Source organism: Bos mutus, chromosome 16 (genome assembly GCF_027580195.1).
Source record: "Bos mutus isolate GX-2022 chromosome 16, NWIPB_WYAK_1.1, whole genome shotgun sequence".
Taxonomy (NCBI): domain Eukaryota; kingdom Metazoa; phylum Chordata; class Mammalia; order Artiodactyla; family Bovidae; genus Bos; species Bos mutus.
In genome coordinates, this window is record NC_091632.1 from 42,677,069 (window position 1) to 42,702,505 (window position 25,437).

A 25,437-nucleotide genomic window follows, 5' to 3' on the forward strand; every position below is an offset into this window, starting at 1 on the left:
CTGATAATTCAGTGGAATCTATAAAAAGGTAGAGGGGTTACATTGAGACCAAATTGATGTTTTCATCTGAAATTACCTGGTTCATTTTATATTTGACTGCGCTAGGTCTTCATTGCTGCACATGGGCTTTCTCTGATCGCAGCAAGTGGGGACTGCGGTGCTCAGGCTTCTCATTACAGCGGCTTCCCTTGTTGTGGAGGGGCTGGGGCACATGGACTTCAGTAGTTTCAAACCCATGTTCCCTGCATTGGTGGTGAATTCCTAACCACTTGCAGGGGAGCCCCACCTGGTTCATTTTAGCTTCTTAACTTACAACATTAGTTTTGCAAACACAGAGTTTCAAAACTGTGGGTGAAACAGGGAGCTGGTTAAAAATGCTTATTCTTGGGACCTCCCCCCACCACCCCCCGAAACCACCGGAATTAGGATCTCCGGTCACTAATTCTGTACATTTATCGAACGTCTACTTTTTGCCAGGCACTGTCCTAGGTGCTGGGTGACACGGGTGAACAAGATTGAGAACATATCAGACGCTCTGCAAGGAGGTCTTCCTCTTCTGGTTGAACTGTATTCTGAGTTTCCATTCATAATCTGGCTTTTCAACTGCAGGTGTATTTTCATAAAGCCAGTTGGTTACCTGTGGGCCGCATTCTCCTGTTCTCTACCAAAGGCACATGATTGTACCAATGGGACAGTTTTTCTCCAGTTGTATATTTCTCAGGAAAAGAAGTGTGCTGTCTGCCTTCTTACCTTCTGTTGAACCTAGCACGCTCTGGGCACTCATTTAGCAGAATATGCTCGCCTTGCTCTTGAAAGAAACCCCAGCCTCCATGAGCACAGTCCCTTCCTGTTCACAGAGGCAGCAGTGGATTGAAGGTTCTTCTGTGTTCAGTGACAGCCATCCCTTCCCAGTTGATCAAGACCTGCTCCTGCTTATTTTGAGATGATGCCCATAATTCTCTCTGCTTCTGAGGCTCAAGAGTCTGTCCGTCTTCTTCTGCTTCGTCACTGTTACCTTGTGTCACCTCTTGGAAATTTCTCTCCTTCCTAATCTACCTGTATCCTCTTAAACCTAAAGAAGTCCACAAGCCCCTTGAAGTTTTGTTAACATGCTCACCTTGGCAACAGCAGAGAGCACTCCTGGGTAAAAGGCCCTTGCTTGGCTCGCCTGTCCTTCTCTTACCTCTTATCCCTGGTAGGAGAGGACGACAGGCCATTCAGGTACAATTGGTGCATCAGCTGTTTACAGAACGGGACCTCATATGGTACCCTGCACGTCAGGCTTCACTGAATTGAAGGTAATCCTAAATTTCTTTAAAAAAAAAATGATGAGGTATCTCTTTTCACCTATCAAACTTATATTTAAGATGGGAATACCCAGTGTTAAAATGGTTTTAGGAAAATAAACTAATCTGCAAAAGCCTATTTCAGCCCTTCTGTCACTAGTATGGAGAATCAGTGCTGTGAAACTGAGAATGTAGGTTCGTAAAGCCTTTCTGGAAGGCAAATTGGCCATCCACACCAGACACTTTAAATAGTGTTCCTATCTGGGGACTTCCCTGGCAGTACAGTGGAGAAGATTCTTCACTTCAACTTTGAGCAGCACAGGTTCAATCTCTGGTTGGGGAACTAAGATCCCACATGCTGTGGGGCACAGCCAAGAAATAATAATAATAAGGAACACTGGAGTAACAGATAATCTGTGTTGGAAGCAGCCATTCTCTGTCCCTGGGGCTGGGGGAACCAAGGGAAAAGGCTTGGGGTTATTGGAGTCTGGTTGCTCAAATGATTTCCTAAAAGAAATCAACTCTGAATATTCAGTGGAAGGACTGACGCTAAAGCCGAAGGTCCAATACTTTGGCCACCTGATGGGAAGAGCCGGGCCCTGTTTTGAGAAGGAGGTGGCAGAGGATGAAATGGTTAGATAGCATCGCTGATGCAACGGACTTGAATCTGAGCAAACTTTGGGAGACAGTGAAGGACAGGAGAGCCTGGTGTGCTGCAGTTCATGGGGGCACAAAGAGGACTTAGTGACTAAACAAGAACAGCAGCAACAAATAGTGAAAGTATTAAAAAGAAATTCCTGCCAGTTGTAGGTCAGTTAAGTAAATTATCATTTATCCATCCAGTGGGTCCATGTGAGCCATAAAAAACAGTGTTAGTTACATTAAATGGTTAAGTAATAGAAAGTGCCATTAATGGGACAATTTGTCAACTGTGACCACCTTTTGGTACACAAATATATATTACAGATAAAGGTATGGGAAGATACACACCAAAATGTTAACAGTGAGTTGTTTGTTTTTGAATGGTTAAATTGTAAGTGGTTTTCTTTTTCTTTTTAAAAAGTTATCTAATGTCTTCATTATTCGACAGTAAACTTGTGTTGTCGGTATTGAAAAAACAAAAAAGATTTTAGTTAAATGCATTTTGTACTCAGTTAGTGCCCTGGGCTTGTCACTGTGGCTTTGGGATAAAGGACAGGGCCAGGCCTCCGGCCTGTGAGGCCCAGGGTGGGGCGGGATGGCAGGGGAGCACCATAAAGATTCCAGGAGCGGGAGGATGGGTGGGTCTCCTTTCTCCTTTCTCCCTGGCCGCCAAGCAGCATGCCCTCTGGCCCTGGGCCCCCTCTGTAATCACGGGTAGATGATAAGATGATACCCGTGCTAATAATAACCACTGCTTATTGAATATTTACTGATCCTTTCACTTAATCCCCACAGCAGTCCTCAAGATGGGTGCTATAAATATCTCCCTCTTACAAATGAGGAAACTAAAGCTTAGAAGGGTCTAGAAGCTCACTGAAGGTCAGCAGCCAGTGAGTGGCAGCGACCTCAGCAGTTGGGCATTAGCACAGGTGCTCCACCTGTTCCCCGGGGCCCGGCACCTGGGAGCCCACAGCGGGCATGGCAGACACTCCCCCACGTGTCCAGCAAATCCACATTAAGTCCTGCTGGTTTAGGTCCTGGCTCCCGAGCACGGCCGGCTCTCAGACATGAATTAGAGCTTGATCTCTGAAACATACTCCCCTTTTACACCCCAGAGAGGGTCTAGCTTAGATAGTGCTTAAGGTCAAATGTTTGTTCCAGAAATAAAACTGAGTTTCAGAATGTGTGTGTGTGCTCAGCCGTGTCCAACTCTTTGCAGCCCCCATGGACTGAAGCCCGCCAGACTCCTCTGTCCATGGGATTTTCTACGCGAGACCACTGGAGTGAGTTGCCGTTTTCTACTCCAGGGGATCTTCCCGACCCAGGGATCAAATCCATATCTCCTACATTGCAGGCAGGTTCTCTACCACTGAGCCACCAGGGAAACCCAAGTTTTGAAAAAAAGAGTATTTTATTTGTACTAGAACAAAGGTGATACTTAAGGACTAGGACTCTAAATATGGCTACTCAGAAGCAGGAGGAACACTGATAACCAAGACAGCTTCAAGACCATTCCCTTTCCCAAGCTGATCTGAGTCAGCAAAGACAGTGTTAGCCCAAGTAGACTTAATCACTAGCTCAGCAAATACTCATCGGAGAAGGCGATGGCACCCCACTCCAGTACTCTTGCCTGGGAAACACCATGGACGGAGGAGCCTGGTAGGCTGTAGTCCATGGGGTCGCGAAGAGTCAGACATGACTGAGCGACTTCACTTTCACTTTTCACTTTCATGCATTGGAGAAGGAAATGGCAACCCACTCCAGTGTTCTTGCCTGGAGAATCCCAGGGACTGGGGAGCCTGGTGGGCTGTCATTTATGGGGTTGCACAGAGAAGTACTTAGCAGCAAATACGCATGGAGCTCCTACTACACATCAACTCCGGTGTTGCCACTTGGGCCTAGCAGTGCAAACGCCAAAACCCCTGTCACTGCCAGTTAGGCATTCTGGCGTGAAAACAGATGTGGAACCAATAAATAAGATACTTACAGAGAGTGGGTGTGAGAGGAGGGCCTGGTGCTACTTTTTTTTGGTACTGCACCACTTGGCATGTGGGATCTTAGTCCCCCGACCAGGGATTGAACCCGCAGCTTCTGCAATGGAAGCGTAAAGTTTTAACCGCTGGACCGCCAGGGAAGTGTCGCCAGCCTGGTGTTACTTTTAAGAAGCACAGTCAGGTCTCCAAGGAGATGACTTTGGAGTGATGTTGAAAACAAGACTAAAGAGGGAGCCCTGAGAAAATGTCAGCCACAGTGTGGCAGGCAGTGAGAACAGCACATGGAAAGGCCCTGAGGGCCCCGGGCAGCTTATTGAATCAAGAAGACTTGTGAGCAGGAAGCAGGGATCTAGATCTCTGCAGGCCTTCTAGAAATAGGACGTGGAACAGACAAAAAAGGAGAAATACCATATGATATTCCTTATATGTGAAATATAAAAAGAAATGATACAAATGAACTTACAAAACAGAAGCAGACTCACATACTTAGAAAAAACTTACGGTTGCCAGTGGGGGAAGGACAAGGGGAAGAGATAGTTTGGGAGTTTGGGATGGACTTGTACACACTGCTGTATTTAAATTGGATAACCAGCAAGGTCCTACTGTATAGCATAGGGAACTCTGCTCATTGTTATGTGGCAACCTGGATGGGAGGGGAGTTTGGGGGAGAGTAGACACATACATATGTAGGGCTGAGTCCCTTTGCTGTACATGTGAAACTGTCACAGTATTGTTAGTTGGTTATATTCCAATACTTTGGCCACCTGATGTGAAGAACTAACTCATTGGAAAAGTCCCTGAAGCTGGGGAAAATTGAGGGCAAATGGAGAAGGGGGTGACAGGATGAGATGATTGGCGGCATCACTGGCTCAACAGACATGAGTTTAAGCAAACTCCAAGAGATAGTGAAGGTCAGGAAAGCCTGGAAAAAAAAAAAAAGGAAAGCCTGGCATGCTTCAGTCCCTGAGGTCACAAAGAGTCGGACCCGACTTTGCTACTGAACAGCAACAATACAAAATACAAGGTTTAAAGTTTGGGGAAAAAAGAACTAGGACTTGGGGATTGTATCTTGGACTGCTGCAATTTTGAGGGAACATTAGCAATGAACTTTTTTTAATGTTGGGAGAGATGTATGAGTCCTAAGTTCACGGTCATTACTTAGTCTCTGCTGTGTTCAGGATACAGGACAGGTGTTCTGGGCCATTTCGAGCGTAGACGAGGCTCTGTGTCAGCCCCCTTTGTGTTTCTCCCATAGACTCCGCTGAGTCAGCCCTCCTCCATACTGCAGTTCACACTTCTATACAGTTAATAAGACGATGCTTAGTTCAGCTTAAAGAAAGGTGCTTTTAGATCTTCATACTAAGGTACTATCCTTTTATCTTTAAGTAACTTTTTTTGTTTTTTAAGTCCCTCTTAAGTGTTCATTGGGAAATACAGAAGATAACAAAAAGAAAATAAAGCTCGTTGATAATGTCTGCACTCAGAATCTCTGTTAACATTTTGCTCTGTATCTTTCCAGTCAGCTTGTATCTCGCATGTGCGAGCGTGTGTATTTGTTAATATGATTGGACTCAAACTGTATATTTTCTTTGGTAGCCTGTGGTTTTATTTGTGTGTGCATGTGCGTGTGCTCAGTCGTGTCTGACTCTTTTTGATCCCATGGACTGTGGTGATGGAATTTTCCAGGCAAGAAGACTGAAATGGGTTGCCATTCCCTTCTCCAGGGGATCTTCCCGACCCAGGAATTAAACTCGTGTCTGCTGAGTTGACAGACAGATGTATATCACAAATACCTTTTTGCGTTCTCTCTTGGGCATTGGATTATTTGTATTTTCTTCCGTATAAATAGTGCTTTAATGAATATCCTTGGAGATCAGTCTTTGAACATGTTGTGTTTTTATTCCCACCCGGGTTTGTAGTGTCTTGCATCTTTTCCTTAAGTCCATTGTCTTTACCTGACAGTTTTCCCTCTTTTTAAAATTTGTCATGAGTTCAGGAATTTCTCATGCTTAAGCTATTTGTCTTTTTATAAGAAGTTTGATCTTTGTTCCATTTTAAAAGCTACGTGGATTATGATAACTGGTAAATGAATGATGAGTATATAGAGATTTACTGTGCTTTTCTCTAGTTTAATACACGTTTTAAAATATCAGTTATACAAAAATAGTTAAAGTGATAGTCACATTCAATAGATATGTTGCCCTTAATAAAATTTAACCCAGTTTTTTTTCCCGCTCAGGGCAGTGTTGTGGAGTTTCTATAAACTAGTAACAGTTGGGAGAGGTATGGTAATTCAGCTCTGGTCACTGGAGATGCTAGCCCAGTGATGCCCATCGATTTTCCCAGACCAGTTCATCTTGTTACCGTGTCATTGCCCTCCTTCACTGTGAAGGTCTGTCTTCAAAACCACTTGTAATTTCTCTTCTGCCTTATGTATGAGATAGAGACAAAATTGTATCACATCTCTGATTTTGCAGATTCATATTACTTACTAATGTTAGAGCAGCAATAGCTGCTTTTAGAAAGGTAAGAAAGTCCATATCCTTCAGTCCCTTGTCTTTCTTCTTCAGACGTTGAGCACACCGGCGCCACCAGTGAGTTCTACGACAAGTTCACCATTCGCTATCATATTAGCACCATTTTTAAAAGCCTTTGGCAAAACATAGCTCACCACGGCACCTTTATGGAGGAGTTCAAGTGAGTATTGGGCCCCTAATGTCACCACTTGGTTCTTGCAAATCAGAGGGAGAACAGCCACTTAAAAGCTTTGCCAGCTGGTTCTTGTTGACTGTTTGGTTAGTCTCCTCTGAGTTTTCCAGATGGTCCTGCTAAATGTGAGCAGGATTATCAAAATCTCTGCCTGCCAGACTTTGCTGAATTTTAGATTTGTCAAGATACTTTGGGCATAGTATACATGGAGACAGAATCTATTCTGAGATGAAGTGTTGTGTTTTTTGGTGTTTATTGATTATAGTATTACATGAATTTGCAAAATGGCTGAAATGGGATCTTCTAGCACTCTGAATATGTTGAAATCAAGCTTTAGAGTTAGAAGCATTAGGAGGACTTCAGATTCAAAAGCAGCTAGTGTGAAGGCTGTCATTTGAAATGATGTTCTTTGTAGGGAGGGCCTAGACCTTGATGAAGTTTGTCTCATTACCAACCTGAAGTTTCAGTGACTGCTTAAATCTGGACATTAGTAATGCCATCTAAGTTACTTTAAGGTGCAGCAGTGGAGATACAGACACAAAGAGCAGACTTGTGGATACAGTTGGGGAAGGAGAGGGTGGGACAAGTTGAGAGAGCAGCATTAAAACATATCCACCGCCACATGTAGAATAGATAGGCAGCGGGAATTTGCTGTGTGATGCAGTAAGCTCACATCTTTGACACAGGGAGCTCAAACCTGGTGCTCTGTGACAAACTCGGGGGAGGGGGATGAGTGGGAGGCGGGAGGGAGGTTCAAGAGGGAGGGCACATGTGTCTACCTGTGACTGATTCATGCTGCTGTATGGCAGAAACCAACACAACATTGTAAAGCAATTATCCTCCCAATTAAAAAGAAAATTTTTAAGTAAACGTGCTTTAAAAATAAAAGTAGATGAAAATGTTGATCTCTTGAATTAGTCTTAAGAAGAAATTTTATCCCATCTACTCTGATATTTGCAACCCATATTCAATCCTTGATCAAGCCTAGCTGTCACTTGTTGACTGAAGTACCACCCAGCAGTGGAAGTATGGGCAGTGGAGTAGCCATTTCTTTGATAGCTTCCCACAAAGTAAACGCTTCAGGTTAGTTCTTTCTTTCCATGAGCTGCTCTTGTTTTCAGAAGTATATACCAACAAAAGTTTGCAGTGAGCTTAGGAGACCAGGCATGCCTACAGCTCGATCTGCATAGTGCTGATTAGGAGTGTCCATTCTGAATTTCCAGTCTCCTGATATCCAGGCCTCTGCCTTTGTTAACAGGTACTTGTCTTCCCAAGGCAAGGCCCTGCTGCCTTTGATTTCTCAGCAATAGATCCTGAAGAGTAGTTCCTCTTTTCTCTCCTAATCTGACAGGTCCAGAATCTAATAGGTGGACCAAGCCATCTCAGCTCACCAGGTAGTCTGTCCATTATAATAGGATTTACAGGACAGTTCCGAAGATTGAAACTTCTGTTTCTATAAAGAACGTTAATATCGTACTTTAACTGTATTACAGCTTCCAATTTTTCTTAAGTGTGTCTTTCTTTATAAAAAAGATTGTGTCATTAGTTCTCTTATCTTTTATATGTGGGTATTTGTGCTTTCCTTATATCTTGGTGAGCTTAAGCATATTTTTTCTAGCCTGGAAGAGTGTTTTCTCTACTTAAAATTATTTAGGGAATGAGCCAGGGTAGTGCTGGTAACCCACTCTCTGGAGCTGGGGGTGCTGGAAGTCAGCACTTGCTGGTTTTCAGGGTGTAAGTACTTCCACTGATGCCAGAGTTGAAGCTGCCAAGGGAATTTGCTCACAGAATTCTAGAATGTTATTAGCAATGACTCTGAGGAACCATGCCAGGTGGCTCCAGCACATCACTGGAATGAGCTTATCACAATTAATATAAAAGAATCACATAATCCAAGGGGAGATGCGGGGGTCCCAGCATTGAGTTGTGTCAAGGCTGGTGGCTCTGCGGGGCACTGTGGGTAGCACTTGGGTCGAGGCCATTTTTCTCTGAGACCTGCCGCCACATTTGCTGCCAGTAAACGTGTGACTGTGTTGCGTGTAATTGCTTTTCAGTTCTGGGAAGCAGTTTGTCCGCTATATAAACATGCTGATAAACGACACGACGTTCTTGCTCGATGAGAGTCTGGAGTCTCTGAAGCGGATCCACGAAGTGCAGGAGGAGATGAAGAACAAAGAACAGTGGGACCAGCTGCCCCGGGTGAGGACACAGTGCAGGGGCCCAGGCGGAGCCCTGCGCCGACGGCTGCCTCCACGGGTCTCAAGGCTTAGATGTGACCCGCTGGCCAGCGCTTGCTGTCTCCCTCCTGTGGGCTTTTGGGAAATTCCAGCGTGGGTTTTGAGTGGGAGAGACCTTAAGACATGACTTAAAGCCAGACAATGAGCCGAGAAGTCTTTCAGAATGTGTCCTGGAAACTTCCTCTGCCTTTTTAACTGTAAAGGGCTTTTTTGGGAGAAGAGCTTTTATTGTTTGAATATGTTGATGAATATTTAGGAAAGTAACTAGGGAATAAATCTCTAGAATTCTGTCTTGCTAGAAAAGAATTTGATTTGATCATCTGTAGACAACTGTGTGAACAACCCTGAAGGACTCTGATATAGTGTTTTTCCTTTCAATAGATCTTGCTTTTTTTATGTTCAGTTATAAATAGAAAAGAGGCTTGTCTTGCCAGGTTCCATGAGAAATGTTGCTGTGCTGGCGGCCGCCTACTGCCGTCTCCTGACATTCATTGCAGTCGTTTAGGTGGTTCCCTGGTCAGTTACAGCTTTTGCCTTTGACAGCTATTGGTTGCCTCATATATTGGCTAGTTCTGCTCCTGGTCTTGTTAGATTCAAAATCAGAACTGCTTTCCAGAAAGTAGGGAGGGCTACTTTTTCTTGACTATAAGTAGCATACTCAAAATGAAAAAGTTACTGAGTTTCTAAAGTCGTAGAGTCAAAACTGTCTTGTGGTGGTTGTTCAGTCACTCTATCATTTCCGACTCCGCATCCCTGTGACTGTAGTCCACCATGCTCCTCTGTCCTCAAACGTCGAGTGTTGAAGCACATTGAGGAAGGTTTTCATTCTAAGTATTCTCACAGCTTTGATAAGAATTCTATATCTTACTCTAGCCAAAGTGCTTCAACTACAGACTTCACCCTTTTGGGGGGTTTCACCTAGAGTCCATGATTTCTGGATTTGTCAGGAGTCCATGCCAACATGCTCCTCAAGCCCCTCTAATTGTATTTGTGAGATAATGCAGTGGTTGTTGTCTTTTTCCACCCTCTAGATACACTTTGTCCTTCTCATCACTCATATTCATTTTTAAACACACCTTAAACTGTCTTGCTCTGGGGCCTCCCAAACCCTCCTCCTCTGCTCTCTGTTTCACACAGGCTGCAGTCAGCCCTGCGCCTGAGCCTCCATAGCCCCAGGTGGCCCTAAGCCATCCTCCGAAGCTTACCAGTCCTTCAACTCCATCTGGCCTGGTCCCCCAGCCCTTGCAGAATGTGTCAGGGAGACCGATGAGCTGTAGTTGAAAGAGCCCCAGCTTTGGAATCCAGGGGACCTGGGTTTGACAACTGGCACTGCCACTCATTGAGTTCATCATCTCTGTTTCCTGGCCCGTAAGTCAGAGGTAGTGCCTTCCTTGAGGAAAACTGTGAGGAGAGATGGTGGATGGCGAGGACTGAGTTCAGGACCAGCCTGAAGAACGTGTTCAGGATGTACAGCTCCTGTGGTTTTATTTGCCTTGAGACACTCCTGTCTAAAATGCTGTACTTTCTGCTGTTAGGTATTAAACTCTTACCCATCCTTTGAAGGAGGTCTTGTCCAAATACTCCCTCATAGTTGGCTCCCCATTAGGGGAGCTGCAATGTCTCACCTTTCTCTCCGCTCCTGTGATGCCCGCTTGATGTCGCTCATGATGCCAGTGCGGGACCAGCTTATGCTGTCCATGTTGGGATGTGGCTCTGCAGCACGTTGTCTTGTCCAGGGCCAGTGCTTATCATAAGAGCTTTTGTTTATGAGGCGACTGAGCACATACTATTGATTTTTCTTCTGTGTTAATGGATGGGGAAAGGGCATAAATAAATCCCTGACGAATGCTATTTCAGAAATCAGTTCTACTTGGCTTTGAAATCACTTCCTGCCTCCCCTCTCCCTGCCTGCTCCTTCCCAGTGCTCAGACCTCAGTTGTCTTCTCTTCTCTTTCCACACACGACTTTCCCTAGGTCGTGTGTTCCTTGGTGAGGGTGCTTGTTGGAGTTTTGACGTAAGAGTAATTCTTTGTCAGGAGAGACTGTCCCAGATGCTGCAGAGCGTCTCCAGCTCGTGCCCATTTAATGCCGGTGATGTGTCCCTCCTACTTCCAGTTATCAGGCAACCAGAAGTACTCCCACACAGTACCTGATGCCCCTAGTTGAAAACCGCTGCAGGCCGACCTCATCTGTTCCAAGGCTTTAACTGTCTGTATTCTAAAGACTCCAAAATGTGCCTCCCAAGCTCGGCTCACTCTTGATTCAGGCTTATGTAAGTTGATTCAGGCTTATGTAACCAGCTGTTGACTTGCCTCTGCCCGGGGTTCTAATAGGATATCCACTTGTGTCCAGAAGTTGTTTTCCGGATCTCCTCTGCCCTGTCTCAGAAAATGAGGACTGCATTCTACTCAGTGCTCTGGGTCAGCACCTGTGGAGTCTTCCTTGCTTCCTCTCGCTATCTCAGCAAATGCCCCCAGGCGCTCTCTCAAAATACATTCATTGTCTGACCTCTTTGCTCTATCTCTAGACCACTACCGTCTCTTACCTGGAGAAGACTCCCCTGTGGTCTCTCAGTCTTCACCCTTGCCAGTGTACACTCCAGAAGGATGGTGTTAAAATCTCAGTTGGCTTCATTTTTTTTTTTCCTTCAGCCGTGCCTCGTGGCATGTGTAAATCTTAGTTCCCCGACCAGGAATCAAACCTGTGCCTCCTGGATTGTAAGTGCAGAGTCTCCACCACTGCACCACCAGGGAAGTCCTCTGTCAACTTCTCATCGCCACTCTGCTCAGAGCCCTTTCAGGCTTCCCGAATTCTCCCTGAGCATGCACTATCGGCCCTGCCCTTCTCCCTTCACTCCTTTTCCCGGGCTACACCTGCCTCCTTGCTTCTCCCCCGACCAGCAGGCCCTTTGCACTTGCTGTTCCCTCCACCTGGAGTGCTTTTACCATGGATTTTTGCTGACTCACTTCCTTTAGCTACCTTCTTAAATGTCACCTCCTCAGAGAGGCCTTCCCTGACTACTTTTTCCAGAGTAGCACCCTGACCCCAGCACACTCTTCCTTCTTGCTACCCTCCTTTATTTTTCTTAATCATTATCAGACTTAATAAGCATCTGTTTGGGTGGGTGTCTGTTTATTGCTTGTCTCTCTAACTGGAATCTAAGCTCCATGAGGTAAGGAGCCTTTTTGGTCATATTCTGTGCTCCATCCCCTAATAGAGGCCTGGCGTGTGATTGATAAATAAGCAAGACGCTCAGACCCACATTGAGGTGGTTCTCACTTTGCTGTTCTTCCAATCCCCCTGCTTCGCCTTTTTGGTCCTGTCCAGAGGACAGTGGGCAGGTCATGCAATCCTGATGCAGGTTCTCCTCCAGGTGCTTTCCCAGGGTGTACTGGTGTGGCTCCATCAGCTCTGCCAGCTATTTTCTCTCCCCCAACACAAAGTAAGCTGGCCTCTGAGCAACTGTAAGAATATAAATCCATCGTGATATTTCTATGTTTTATTCCTTGCAGAGCCTTCTCTGCTCCGTCTTACTTTACCCATGAGTCAAATCCACCTTGTTATCTCATGCTCCAGCCTCTGTCAGAGAAGGAGGAGGAGGAGGATGGAGCCTGAGGCAAGCACACTGACAGTTGTAAAGGTTGCAGCCTGACTGGTGTGGAAAGACATGGTTCAAAAGCTTAGCCATCTCCAGGCCCTTGGTGTCGTGGCAAAACTTCAGTGTCATAGCATTTCATCTCATGTTTTCAAAATAATGCTGACTAAGTAAAGGTTGTTATTAAGGACAGTGAACATCCTTTATTAGGCCCTAGTGTGTATCAAGCACATCACCACTTATTTCATCCTGAATAGAGGTTGATGGTGACTTCTTTTTGTCATTGAGGAAACTGAGTCTCGTGTACGTTAAATCGTGTGTCAGGGTCACCTTCTTCAAAGTCCTAAGGATGTCTGATGGCAAAAGGAATACACCTCAGTAATCTGGAACATTTGCCATGCAGGTGGTTCTATGATTCTCCAAGTCTGCTGGCGGTATAACACACTTCCCTAGTTATGAGCTGACTGTGTTTTTCCCTTGCACTTGGAGCTTGTTGAGCTGGCGACTAGCACTGAGATGTGTCTGGCATCTGTTCACTGTTCCCCAGGATCAGCAGCAGGCTCGCCAGTCCCAGCTCGCTCAGGACGAGCGCGTTTCACGCTCCTATCTTGCCCTGGCGACGGAGACGGTGGACATGTTCCATATCCTCACCAAGCAGGTCCAGAAGCCGTTCCTGAGACCCGTGAGTAGAACCTTCAGGGTATTTGTTTTGTCTGTTGGATTCAACATTCAGAACCTATCAACTTAGAACTAAATATAGTCGTCATTGAAATTCTGGGTGTTCTAGCATCACAGTCACCGATCAGTTAATTCTGTCACTGAGTTTGTTCCCAGTTATGGTAATTGATATGCACAGCACTCTGCTGATACACTGAAGTCTGCAGGCAGTCACTTCTGATTCACTTTCTGCTGAGACAGCACATTGGATTAATGTTGAAGCTGTGGCATATTTTTATCATTATTGATTCCTGTGTTTTATTTATAAGAAAAGTATAAAGTGACATCAATTGGAAATCAGAGTTTATTAAGGAGAAATAATTGACAGTGTAAGATTTTTGGTTCTCTTCAGTGTAGCTTTGTTACATTCAAGAAGTCAAAGGTTATTAGAGCCTTAATTAGGGTTTATGATAGGTCACTGGTAGACAGAATGTTTGGCTTTGACTTGATTGAAGAGACCTGGATCCTATTTCTGAAGTCAAAGCTGAGAGGCATAAATGAAAATCTCTGCTATGCTTTGACCACCCCCTCAACACACATACACACACACAGAGTTTAGAGGCGTTATAATGTGGCCACGACAAGGGTAATAAGGAAGGCAAGAAAGGGACCTAAGATTTGGTATTTCCTCTAGTTTCTCTCTCTTATTTAAAAAGAAAGTTTTGGATGCACAGCACAGCATGTGGGATCTTAGTTCCACAGGGATCAAACCCGGGCCCCTTGCAGTGGAAACACAGCCTCAGCCACTGGACCTCAGGAGAGTCCCCTCTCTGTTTACTCTTACCTTCAGGATTATCACCACACCCTGGCCTGGGTGCAGCTTGCGAGATGGGCTCCCTTCCCTGTCCCCTTTCCATTTCATGTCTTTTCATAAATAGATTTCAGCACAGGAGCAGCAGAGCATGAAGCAAACAGTGCATCATTAAAAGCATAAGAACACGGCAACTCATTTAGACAAGGTATTTCAGTGCTTCCCTTAAAGCCTTGCAACTGGAGTTTCTATACACTTTTTCTGTAAAGGCCAGACAGTGAATAGTTTATATGTTGTGGGCCACACAGTCTCTGTCTCAGCTACTAACTCTGCTGTTACTGTGTTCCAGTGACTGCCTCAACTGAGGCATCAGGCCGGATTTGTCTTACAGCCCGGAATGTGCCAGTCCCTGCTCTAAGTCATGTTGTATTTTATGTTCAGGTGCCCCAATGGCAGTGCCTTCTGATTGTTTAGAGGGTCGGAAACTATAAAAATTATTTGAGAGACTTCGCCAGTGATCTGGTGGCCAAGATTCCGAGCTCCCGATGCAGAGGGACCGATCAGGGAACTGGATCCCCCATGCCCAAGCTAAGAGTTCATCCATGTCTCAGTGAATATCGAAGATCCCTTGTGCCACAGCTAAGACTCCACACAGCCAAACAGATAAATAAATAAAAAGAAATACTTAAAAATATCATTTGAGACTAAATTATCATAAAGCCTTTTGTTAGCTCTAAATTCTTCATTTTTAAAGGAAATTATTGAAAGCTAAGTCTAATATTTTCATGTCAGTTAAAATTAATTTTTTTCAAGATCTACTCACTGATCAGAGCTGCCGCACACGGGGGCCGTGGTCTCTGCCCCCAGGCTTTGCCTCTGCCTGCCATCATCTTTCTTTTTCCTTTGCTGTACTGTTTTCACCTTCTGGGCTGGTCTTGGCTGGTTAACACAAAACTCTCCCACTTCAGAAAGAAAAATGACCAGTTATATTCTATTCTTAATCACTCTTTTATCTCACAGTTTCTTAACAATTAAATATAGGAATACGGTAGGGGAGGGAGGCGTAAGAGGAAGAGGATATATGTATATGTATAGCTGATTCATGTACACCAGAAACTGACACAGCATTGTAAAGCAATTATCCTCCAATTAAAATTTTTTTTAATAATTTAAAAGTTATGGATGTATTATCAAGACATAAAATATTTGGAAATTGTGGATCAAAGATGATAGTGTTTGTAGAATAATAGCATGGATATATTCATCTTAACCCAAGGGATGACATTCCATCATACTTCAGTGAAGAATAGTAGATTAAAGAATATATATTTATCAAAAAAAAAAAAAATAGAGTACTTTACTTTGTGCAAGAGTAGGTCCTTTAAAAGCCAAGTTTAAGTTGAATTTGTATAGATCCAGTCATTAAATTTAATGAAAACCTTGTTCCTTAAAGAGAAGCCTTCAAGACTCATATTTATGGCCAGTGTTTAATACTCTCGAAGTGAGATTTCCCTTCTCGGGTTTCCTTAAAGCAGTGTATGCCCACGTGTAGTAGTCCTGTATCATCTAGTGGGGTTATGGCATGTTACTTCATACTTATCTTCTAGTTGTTTCGTTTGTTTTGTTTCACCGGCTTGATTTAAAACTATTCAAGACAGATTTTATCTTCTCTTTTATATTTCTCTGCTCTTTGCATCTGATAAATGAGAATGGTGCATATTGTCTAAACTGCCAGGAACATTGGAAATTTATAAAAAGATAATACCTAAAGATGGCTGAAAGAGCAGACTCAAACTTTTGTGACTTGTTTCTCAGCAAATTCGAAGTGATTGTTGTTTTTATAATTAAAAAACATGAATTTAAAGAAAAGGTTGCTTTTTTGGTATTTATAAATATTTCATCAGGCTGCAGCATTCTATTAAGCATTAGAATTGTTGGCTTAGAAATGGAGAGTAAAGAGAAGGCTGAAGAAGCCTGAATAGAATGTCCTTCTTCAGCTTATATGATGTAGCACAGGTAAGGGATTCTTTGAACGTCTATCCTGCCAATTCCTGGCCCTGCAGTCTCTGAAAGGGGAGTGTTTGGTCCTCCTTACTTGACTTGACAGCTTGACTTGCCCTGTTATCCTGTGATTCCCTAGGAACTTGGACCCCGATTGGCCGCAATGCTGAACTTCAATCTTCAGCAACTCTGTGGCCCGAAGTGCCGTGACCTGAAAGTTGAAAACCCCGAGAAATATGGCTTTGAACCAAAGAAGCTGTTGGACCAACTGACCGATATTTACTTGCAGCTGGACTGTGCCCGGTTCGCGAAAGCCATCGCTGACGACCAGGTCAGTGCCTGGGGGGCGGGCGACTTGAGTTTGCTTCCTTGTGGATGTCCTGGCAGACTCCGTGCACGTCCCTCTGTTTCTGGATTTTCCCACTGGAAATCAAGGAAGGGGACACATTGCAAAATGTAGCTTGGAAAGTTTTTAGGCTGTAAAAAATAACAGCCACAGCGGCAAGGGAAACTTGTCTGGTGTAAATGGAGATGAACGGGTTATTTTGCTTTGGACATAAAGAGCGGATTTGGCTCTCAGATCCATATCAAGTTGAGTTTGTAACCCGTCACGTTAAGGGCCTTGCTTGACAAATCTCTTAAGCTCAGAAGAAACCCTGTTTTCTCAGGGAGTCTCTTCAGCTTCAGTGCTGCTGTTAATTTTGTGGTTCCAGGTTTCAGACCTTGTTTGTTATTTTTACATCCTTCCCTCCCTTATTCCTTGAGTTCTGGTGATCACATCCATTTTGTGGTTTTCATTTCCACAGCTGCCAATTTAGTTCCAGCAACCCCAGTCCAGCCTTGACTTTTAATTTTTCAGAATCTACGGGGCTTCTTCTCCCTCCACATTCCTCTGTCCTGCAGCATCTTCAGCACCTTAGTAACTAATGGTTACTAACCACATGTCAGGGTTTAACCACCTTTCATGTTTCACTTTTGACCCTCACAAAATCCTGCGATACAGGTTCCCTTGGATTCCTCACGCCCTTGGAGGCATACAGAGGTTAGAGAGCCACAAGGTTAGCGTGGGGCAGAGACAGGGCTCCTCCCCAGTGTCTGCCCTGAGTCCCTGTCCTCAACTTCTCTGCTTTCCGCTTAAAATGCCCCAACGTTCCATGTTCGTTTCCATCTCTCCATCTTTGTTCGTGTTGTTTTTCCAGATATTACTCACCTCTCAGGGTAACTGTCACTAGGAATTCCAGAAGGTTTGTTGTTGTTGTTGTTGATTTATTTATGTACTGGCTGCCCTGACCGGCATGTGGGATCTTAGTTCCCTAACCAGGGATCGATCTTGGATCTCCTGCATCCCTGCCTTGGAAGCACGGCATCATAACCAGTGGACCACCAAGGAAGTCCCCTCCAGAAGGTTCTTTACTTACATATCATCTAGAGGTCAAAATAGGGAAATTGCAGGTCCTTTTTTGTGTTTTTCCAGTAAAAGCTTTATTGAGACATACGTCACATGCGTAGTAGGTACTTTTAGATATAAGCAGGAGATGTGGTCTTGACAAAGTGCCTGCAATGGAAAAAAACCACAGATGTCTAAAGTAGTTTTTCTGCAAAAAAGTAGTGGTAAAGGAATAGGTTAGGTGTTTGCAGTTATTTTGAGGAGATGCTGAAATGATTCTCCCGTCTGCCACTGTATAATACTGCATATATTGAGAAATGGAGGATAAACGGTAGTCGTAGGAGGGACAGGAAATGGAAACGCTCACCATGTGAGCTCAGGGCGTCCGCCTTGGGCAGCAGGCCGACTAGAACGGGGCCTCAGCCCAGCCAGAGGTCAGGTGTGAGAAGTCCCCAGGGACTCTTCCCCTCTTACAGTCAGGGACTCCAAAGGGTCATTAGCCTGCTGCCTTTTCTCCTGGTAGGTTTTACTGTGGCCGCCACAACACAAGAAGTTAGTGTAACACAAAGTTTGCAGTGTGGGTGAACACAGCATACCCAGTGAGACAGTGAAAACCAAAGGGTTGCTTCCTACTGCTTTCCTTGGTGACCAGTAAACCATCCACACTCCCTGGTAACGCCTGTGGATTTTGGTGCTGGCCTGTGGTGGCCCTCAGGTCTGCTTAAATGTCTCAAGAGCCCTGTTCTTCCAGACCCTTGAAGCAACCACACAAGTGCTGGTGACACCATGGAGAGAAGAACACTTTTTAAGTGGGTTTTTTGCTGTGTTGTACAGTGTGATGTTTGTCTTGATTTTTGGACACTTTGCATTTATGTTGGCTGTAAGCCAGTGAGGGGCCTGCCAACTGGCTTGTTTTGGAAGAGAGTCTGGGTGGCGGGGAGGGGCAGAAGGATGGAAGACTGGAAGGCTCCAGGGAGGTGGTAGCACTTTGTTATCTCCTTTGGGGGCAGCGCTGTTGATTTGCTCTGCTTCCGTCTGGCGGGTCTCATTTTCCTGGGAAGACAAAAGGAAGAAGAAAGTGGCAGCCGAGCAAGAAAAGAAGCAGAGAGCCTTCCACGCATGAGAGCGGGGGGGAGACAGGTGCCCAGGACAGGTGACAGGAGACACCAGTACAAGGAGCCCTGAGCTTTACACACAGGTCTGAGCAGAGCGCCCCTGGTCAGGGTGGGAGGAAGCGGGGCGGGCAACAGGACAGCTGTGCCCAAAGCCCGGAGAGCCTGAAAGAGAGGCCCTAGCCTGATTTGGGAGCTGTGTCCAGGGCTGCATCTCCCTGTGCTTTCCGGACAGATGGATGGCAATCTGATGCTCCTGGAGCACTGTCTGTTAACACCATGTTTCATGAAAAAATGATAGTAAAGAGCCCACCTGAAATCTCACTTCTCCTATGCACTTTTTTTTTTAATTGAGGTGAAAGTCACATAACACAAAATGCACCACGTTGAAGTGTACAATCCAGTGGCATTTACACAGGCACAGTGTTGGACAAGCATCCCCTCTCTAGTTACAGAACACCCTGTCACTCCCGTAAGGAAGTCTTGTATCCATTAAGTAGCCACTATCCCGTCTCACCCCAGCCCCTAGCAACCACTAAATGCTTTCTGTCTTTATTTTACCTATTTTTATATTTGCCTATTTGCCTCTTCTGGATATTTCATATAAATGGAATGATACAATGTATGTAACTTTTTGTGTCTGGCTTCTCTCATGTAGCATGTCTTCAAAGTTGTTATACATGTATCAGTACCTAGTTCCTTTTCTTTTAACAGTTATTTATTTTTGGGTTTGCGGGGTCTTACGAAGACACCGGGGTCTTACGAAGACACCGGGGTCTTATGGGGCACACGGGCTCCTCTCTAGTTGTGGAGGGCAGGGGCTCCTCTCTGGTTGTGGAGGGCAGGGGCTCCTCTCTGGTTGTGGAGGGCAGGGGCTCCTCTCTGGTTGTGGAGGGCAGGGGCTCCTCTCTGGTTGTGGAGGGCAGGGGCTCCTCTCTGGCTGTGGAGGGCAGCTCCTCTCTAGCTGTGGAGGGCAGGGGCTCCTCTCTGGCTGTGGAGGGCAGCTCCTCTCTAGCTGTGGAGGGCAGGGGCTCCTCTCTGGCTGTGGAGGGCAGGGGCTCCTCTCTGGTTGTGGAGGGCAGGGGCTCCTCTCTAGTTGTGGAGGGCAGGGGCTCCTCTCTGGCTGTGGAGGGCAGCTCCTCCCTGGTTGTGGAGGGCAACTCCTCTCTGGCTGCGGTGCGCAGGCTTCGCATCTCGGTGGCTTCTGTTGTTGTGGAACATAGTGACACGTGGACTTCTCACGTTGCAGCACGTGGGCTATAGAGCGCAGGCTCAGTAGCTGCGACACAGGGGGCTTAGTTGCCCTGTGGCTAAGGGGTCCTGCTGGCCCGGAGATTGAACCCGTGTCTCCTGGTGGCTCAGACTGTGAAGAATCTGCCTGCAGTGTGGGAGACCAGGGTTTGATCCCTGGGTCAGGAAGATCTCCTGAAGAAGGACATGTCTACCCACTCTAGTATTCTGGCCTGGAGAATTCCATGGACAGAGGAGCCTGGTGGGTTACAGTTCATGGGGCTGCAAAGCAATCAGACAAAGCATTTGTATAAATACCTATTTTCAATTCTTTGGGATATACTTAGGAGTAGAATTTCTGAGTCATATGGTAATTCTGTGTTTAACAGTCCCACAAGCCCACAAGTAGTGTACGAGGGTTCTAATTTCTCCACATCCTCACCAACACTTGCTATTTTATGGTGTTTTTGTTTTGTTTTGTTTTTAATAGACACCCTAGTGGGAGTGAAGTGGTATTTCACTGTAGTTTTGATTTGCATTTCCCTAATGACAAGTGCTTGTTGGCCATTTGTGTATCTTTTTTGGAGAACTGTATATTCAAATCCTTCATCCATTATTTTCCCCCTTAGCTGCACCAAGTGGCTTGTTAGATCTTAGTTCATGGACCAGGGATTGAACGCAGGCCCTCGGTAGTGAAAGCATGGAGTCCTAAACACTTGACCACCAGGAAATTACCCTTTATCCATTTTTGAAATCGGATCCTTTCTGTTTTGTTCTTTATATATTCTGTGTGAGTTCTTTAATACTTTCTGGATACTAGACCTACATCAGATACATAATTTGCAGATATTTTTATGTCTAATTTTGTATTCATTCTGTACGATCCTTGATGTCAAGGACAACATCTTTGCTTCCTCTCCAGTCCCATCCACGCTGAACTTGAAGCAGCAGCTCAGTAATCTATATTTGTTTGATTAATTGATGCTGCTGCTCTTTGACACTGAATGCCATGTCCCCTTATCATAAGTGCCCTTTGATTTCTGATAATGTTTATCCACTGCTGTATCTTAGAAGTTGACTCTATAGCAGGCACAAGTCAGTCAGTTAAAAACTCAAATCATCTTTTTTGCGGGGGTGCCATGTGTCATGTGGGATCATAGTTCCCTGACCAGGGATTATACCCATATACCCTACATGGGGAGCACAGAGGGTTTAATCACTGTATTGCCAGGAAAATCCAAAATTTCTTCTGAGAAATAAGAGTGGGTGATGTTTTCGAGAACACCAGCTGGACGGAGGCATTCAAGGTGAATCATCACAGTGGTGTGGACAGCAGCAGCCACGCTGTGCATTTTTGCCTTTTCAGCATCTGACTATGAACTTCTGGCCGTTTATTTCCCTGTGACGTGAACATCACTCAGTCGTGTCCGATTGTTTGCGACCCCATGGACTGTAGAGTCCATGGAATTCTCTACGCCAGAATACTGGAGTGGGTAGCTGTTCCCTTCTCCAGTGGATCTTCCTAACCCAGAAATCAAACTGGGGTCTCCTGCATTGCAGGCAGATTCTTTACTAATTGAGCTATCAAGGAAGCCCTAGGGGATGGGGATGGTGGCTTATCTGGCTCATAGTAAGTAGATACAAAATAAAGTATCTGTTGAACTAAAGTAGTAATTTAGTTTCAGAAACTACAACTATTATTGCTAGGCCCAGGCAAAAAGAAAAACACTTCGTTCTTTGCTCTTTTCCCACATGGATTGAATAAGGAGCATGGGTGTGTATGGAGAGAGAATGAGTATGTGCACTTATTTAGAAACTGAAGTTTAAAAAAGTATAGAAGGAAGACTGAGGACTTTGAATACAGCATTCTGAGAAAACGCAAGTACTAAGATGAATTTATCCCACAGATGTATGTTCTTGTGAATCCTCGTTTAGAAATCACAGGTCACTGATTTAATCATTCCCCGCCTATCTTTGTGTCACTAAAGTGGCATGTGGCCAGTGTAAATGCCAAATATGATATACTTTGCTCTTTTGAAATGGCAGTGATTGATATAAATTAGGCATCTGTAGAGTAGGTGTTGCTACCAGCATTTTACACCCAAAGAGACTGGGGCTGAGGAGAGTTAGAGCCTTGCCTAAAACCACACAGTGGGTAGATGGTGAAGCCAGGTTTGAAGTCCAGGGTCGCCTGGATCTGTGGTGGGGCTTACCCTGCTGGTCATCCCTCCCACTCTCACAGGCGTAATCCCTGTCTGCTCCCATCAGCCGAGCCTCTGACATATAATAGCATTAAACTAAAAGATCTTAAAGAAGCATCAAAGAATGGGAGAAAGCTCCTGTTGATTATGAACTCTGTTTGGGTTGATTTCACATGCTTACTTTTAGGGAAAAGAACTGAACTATCTACCTCCTCTTGCAGGGTATTGGGTCTCTGTGTGCTGTGCATAGTCCTTCAGTTATGTCCAACTCTTTGCGACCCGTGAACTGTAGCCCACCAGGCTCCTCTGTCCATGGGGATTCTTCAGGCAAGAACACTGGAGTGGGTTGCCATGCCTTCCTCCAGGGGATCTTCCCAGCCCCAGGGATCAAACTGAGGTCTCCCACACTGCAGGCGGATTCTTTACCATCTGAGTGCCTTACGAAGACTGAACTAGACTAGATTTCCTTTTCTTTTTAATATTAAAATTTTAAGAGAAATGCATGTCTGCTGTAGAAGTAATTAAAATTTTTTTTAATTCCTCTCATTTGCCTCAGTCCTAAAGCCGCTTCCAAAAGTAATGACCTTGTACAGTTTGGTTTGGATTAGCCCGGTCTTTATGTATTTATAGCCATGTCAAAGTATACTTATATATACTTATAATTTTAGGGCTTTTTTAGAAAACAGAGCCTACTTTGGATATTTTCTTTAGGTTTCTTTTTTCCATTTATATTTACATCTCACGTTGTCTTTCCTCGTTTGCAGAGATCCTACAGCAAAGAGTTGTTTGAAGAAGTTATTTCAAAAATGCGGAAGGCAGGAATCAAATCCACCATAGCGATAGAGAAGTTCAAGCTTTTGGCTGAGAAAGTAGAGGAGATTGTGGCTAAGAATGCACGGGCAGAGATTGACTATAGTGATGCCCCAGACGAGTTCAGAGGTGAGTGGACCCACTTTTCTTATACCAAATTCTTTGATTTAACCTGAAACCTATAACATTAGAAGATGTTCTGTGTTCTCCTTGCTCTTTGAGACTCTTGGTCTGAAATTGAAATTACCATTGCCTAATTTTAGTTCATATTATAAATGACAAGGGGAAAAAATCCTTAGCCTGATTTCAAACCAGATAAAAGCCCTGAAAATTCTAAGGTCAGCCTTGCCTTTGCAGGCAGGGATTCGTATGTCCCAAGGATTATGAGGAGTACTAAGAGGAAGGGTTGATTCTAGCCTGCCGCCTTCACTGCTTGCTGCTGTGTCTGTCTTACTGTCTTTTTTCCTCCAATTTTTCCTCTCAGTAGCTGACAAAAGGGTACTTTGCTCTCTGCAAAAGGCCAAGTGTGTGATTTATCTAATGCTGATTTCCTTCTAAACCTCGGGGCCTGGTCTGGGCCATTTGGTTGCTGCTCTATTTTTCACTGATAGGAGGGACTTTGTTTTGTATTCTTTTTCAGTTGTAGGCGCTATTGTTTGATTAGAATTTGCTTTGCTTTGTCTCTGTAGACCCTCTAATGGACACCCTGATGACTGACCCCGTGCGACTGCCCTCCGGCACCATCATGGACCGCTCCATCATCCTGCGGCACTTGCTGAACTCCCCCACGGACCCCTTCAACCGACAGACGCTGACAGAGAGCATGCTGGAACCAGGTAGAGGAGGGCAGAGCTTGAGCCGCAGTGCCTGCACCTGTCCTGAGCAGTGGGGCCAAAAATCCTGTATCAGAGAGTAACCAAAAGGGGGAAATTTAACAAATCCAGACACTCCATGGTTTCTGACACTTTGTAACAGAAAAGACACAAAACATTCTTTGCTCTTTTTCGCTATAGAATTCCAGTCTTTACTGTTCATGTCCTCTTTGTCAGTCTTCGGTTCCATGAGGGTATAAATGGCCCTTTCTTTATAGTGAACTGCAGGCATCATCTCTCAGGAAAAGCCCATCCAGGGCATTAATTCTTTCCTTTTCTTTTCTCAGTGCCAGAACTGAAAGAACAGATTCACGCCTGGATGAGAGAGAAACAGAACAGTGATCACTAAACCACCCTACCTGCCCACCTTCTGCTGGAAACAGCCAGGGCCAGCGAGGCAAACCGGAGCGATGGTGCACATGCTGTTCAAACATTGGAGGCAAAATACACCATGAGCCCACCCAGAGCGACCAGACGGTGGAGACCTGAAGGGATGTGAACAAGAGGAGGAGCCCAATTCCTGTACATATATTTAAGTGACAAACGTGGTCAAAAGCTTGAAGGACACACTTGATGATTGCTTGTGTAATAGAGCACGTCCTTCATATGTCACAGTTTGGGGCTTTTGCAGCAGAAGTCTTTTAGTGATGATGACACATGGGTCTGGGCAGCATCCCTTTCATCTTCCCCCCGCCCTCCCACTAAATCCAATATCCGTTGATTTTGATTGTGATTAGAGAACCTTGGACATTTTGCTGCTAAAGAATCTCCCCCCTCCTACCCTCTTCCTGATCCTACTTGCACTGCTGTGGATTTTTTTTTTAAGTGAAACAAAAACAAAAATAAACTCCTTTCCTTGGCCCTCCAAACATATATTCTGTGAGATAACTGTGCCTGCAACAAGTGTTAATCCCGGGATCGTATTTTTATATCATATTCACGTATTTGTTTTTTTAATTGGTGTTAGATGACATGATTAATAAAAGAGGCAAGATATTTTCAGAATTTGAATTTTAGTTTTTATTTTTTTTTTCTTTTGAAATGTCCCTTAATTTTTTTTTTTTCCTAATTATTCTAAACAAAATGAAGAGTATCTTATTGCTCTGGTCCTTGTAGTAAGCCCACTATCAGGAATCTGAGGAACAGCTGCAGCAAAGGAAGCATTTAAGTGTATCAGGATTTCATGTCTTATGGTTTGGGTGTTGGGGGGTTGGGTTTTTCTTTTAATGCTCTGTGACATTTCTAAATCTTTACAGTTATTTTATGAGGGTAAATAAATTCCTCAACCCTGAGTCTCTGAGTTCAAGGCAGGGTTGTTTGTATGGATGTGTCCTGTGGGGCTTGGCCTTACCAAAGCAAAAAAGGGTGCGAGAAATGTGGAAGTATGTCTGCTTGTAAAACACACACACACAGACACACACACCCACACACGCACACATAAACATGAAAGACTTTTTGTATTACTGCTCCGCACTTACCATACTTGAATTCTTGAATTTCCTTTGGGGTAAAAGAGGATTTTGAAACCATAAAGTGTTTTGAAAAAATGAATTCTACAAAACATACTTTCTTTTCCTTTTTCTCCCCCCGCCACTCCACAGACAGTGTCCTCTGTTCAATTCCTAATGCAAACTCCAATAAATGGTGATACACATTCAGAAGGAATCTTCTTTGAGTCTCTTCTTTTTGTGGAAAACAAAGGGGTGGGTGAAGAGCAAGAGCCAAATGTGTTCACATGTGGTGCACGGTCTCTACCAGAGCCAGTTGCTATTTTTAAAAGAAACCCCTCCCGCGTGTCAGTCTCGGTGCTCCAGTTGGTTCTTCTGTCACTGTTTGCTTGTTCGAGCGGGTTGACTTTGCAGTGTTCAGTGTCTTTGGTTCTCAGGTGGTTGC

General features: G+C 44.7%; 1 protein-coding gene across 2 annotated transcripts in view; it reads left to right on the top strand.

Moving 5' to 3' along the window:
• UBE4B (ubiquitination factor E4B) overlaps positions 1 to 25,209 on the top strand; it is a 122,201-nt gene extending 96,992 nt beyond the window's left edge. For both annotated transcript variants that reach the window (XM_005892711.3, XM_005892712.2), the window contains 7 exons: positions 6,493 to 6,619; positions 8,686 to 8,830; positions 13,011 to 13,145; positions 16,072 to 16,263; positions 22,627 to 22,801; positions 23,362 to 23,508; positions 23,832 to 25,209. In XM_005892711.3, coding sequence (XP_005892773.2) covers positions 6,493 to 6,619; positions 8,686 to 8,830; positions 13,011 to 13,145; positions 16,072 to 16,263; positions 22,627 to 22,801; positions 23,362 to 23,508; positions 23,832 to 23,893 — 983 coding nt within the window. In that variant the 3' untranslated portion in view covers positions 23,894 to 25,209. The remainder of the gene's footprint in view (positions 1 to 6,492; positions 6,620 to 8,685; positions 8,831 to 13,010; positions 13,146 to 16,071; positions 16,264 to 22,626; positions 22,802 to 23,361; positions 23,509 to 23,831) is intronic.
• Positions 25,210 to 25,437: the final 228 nt, after the last annotated feature.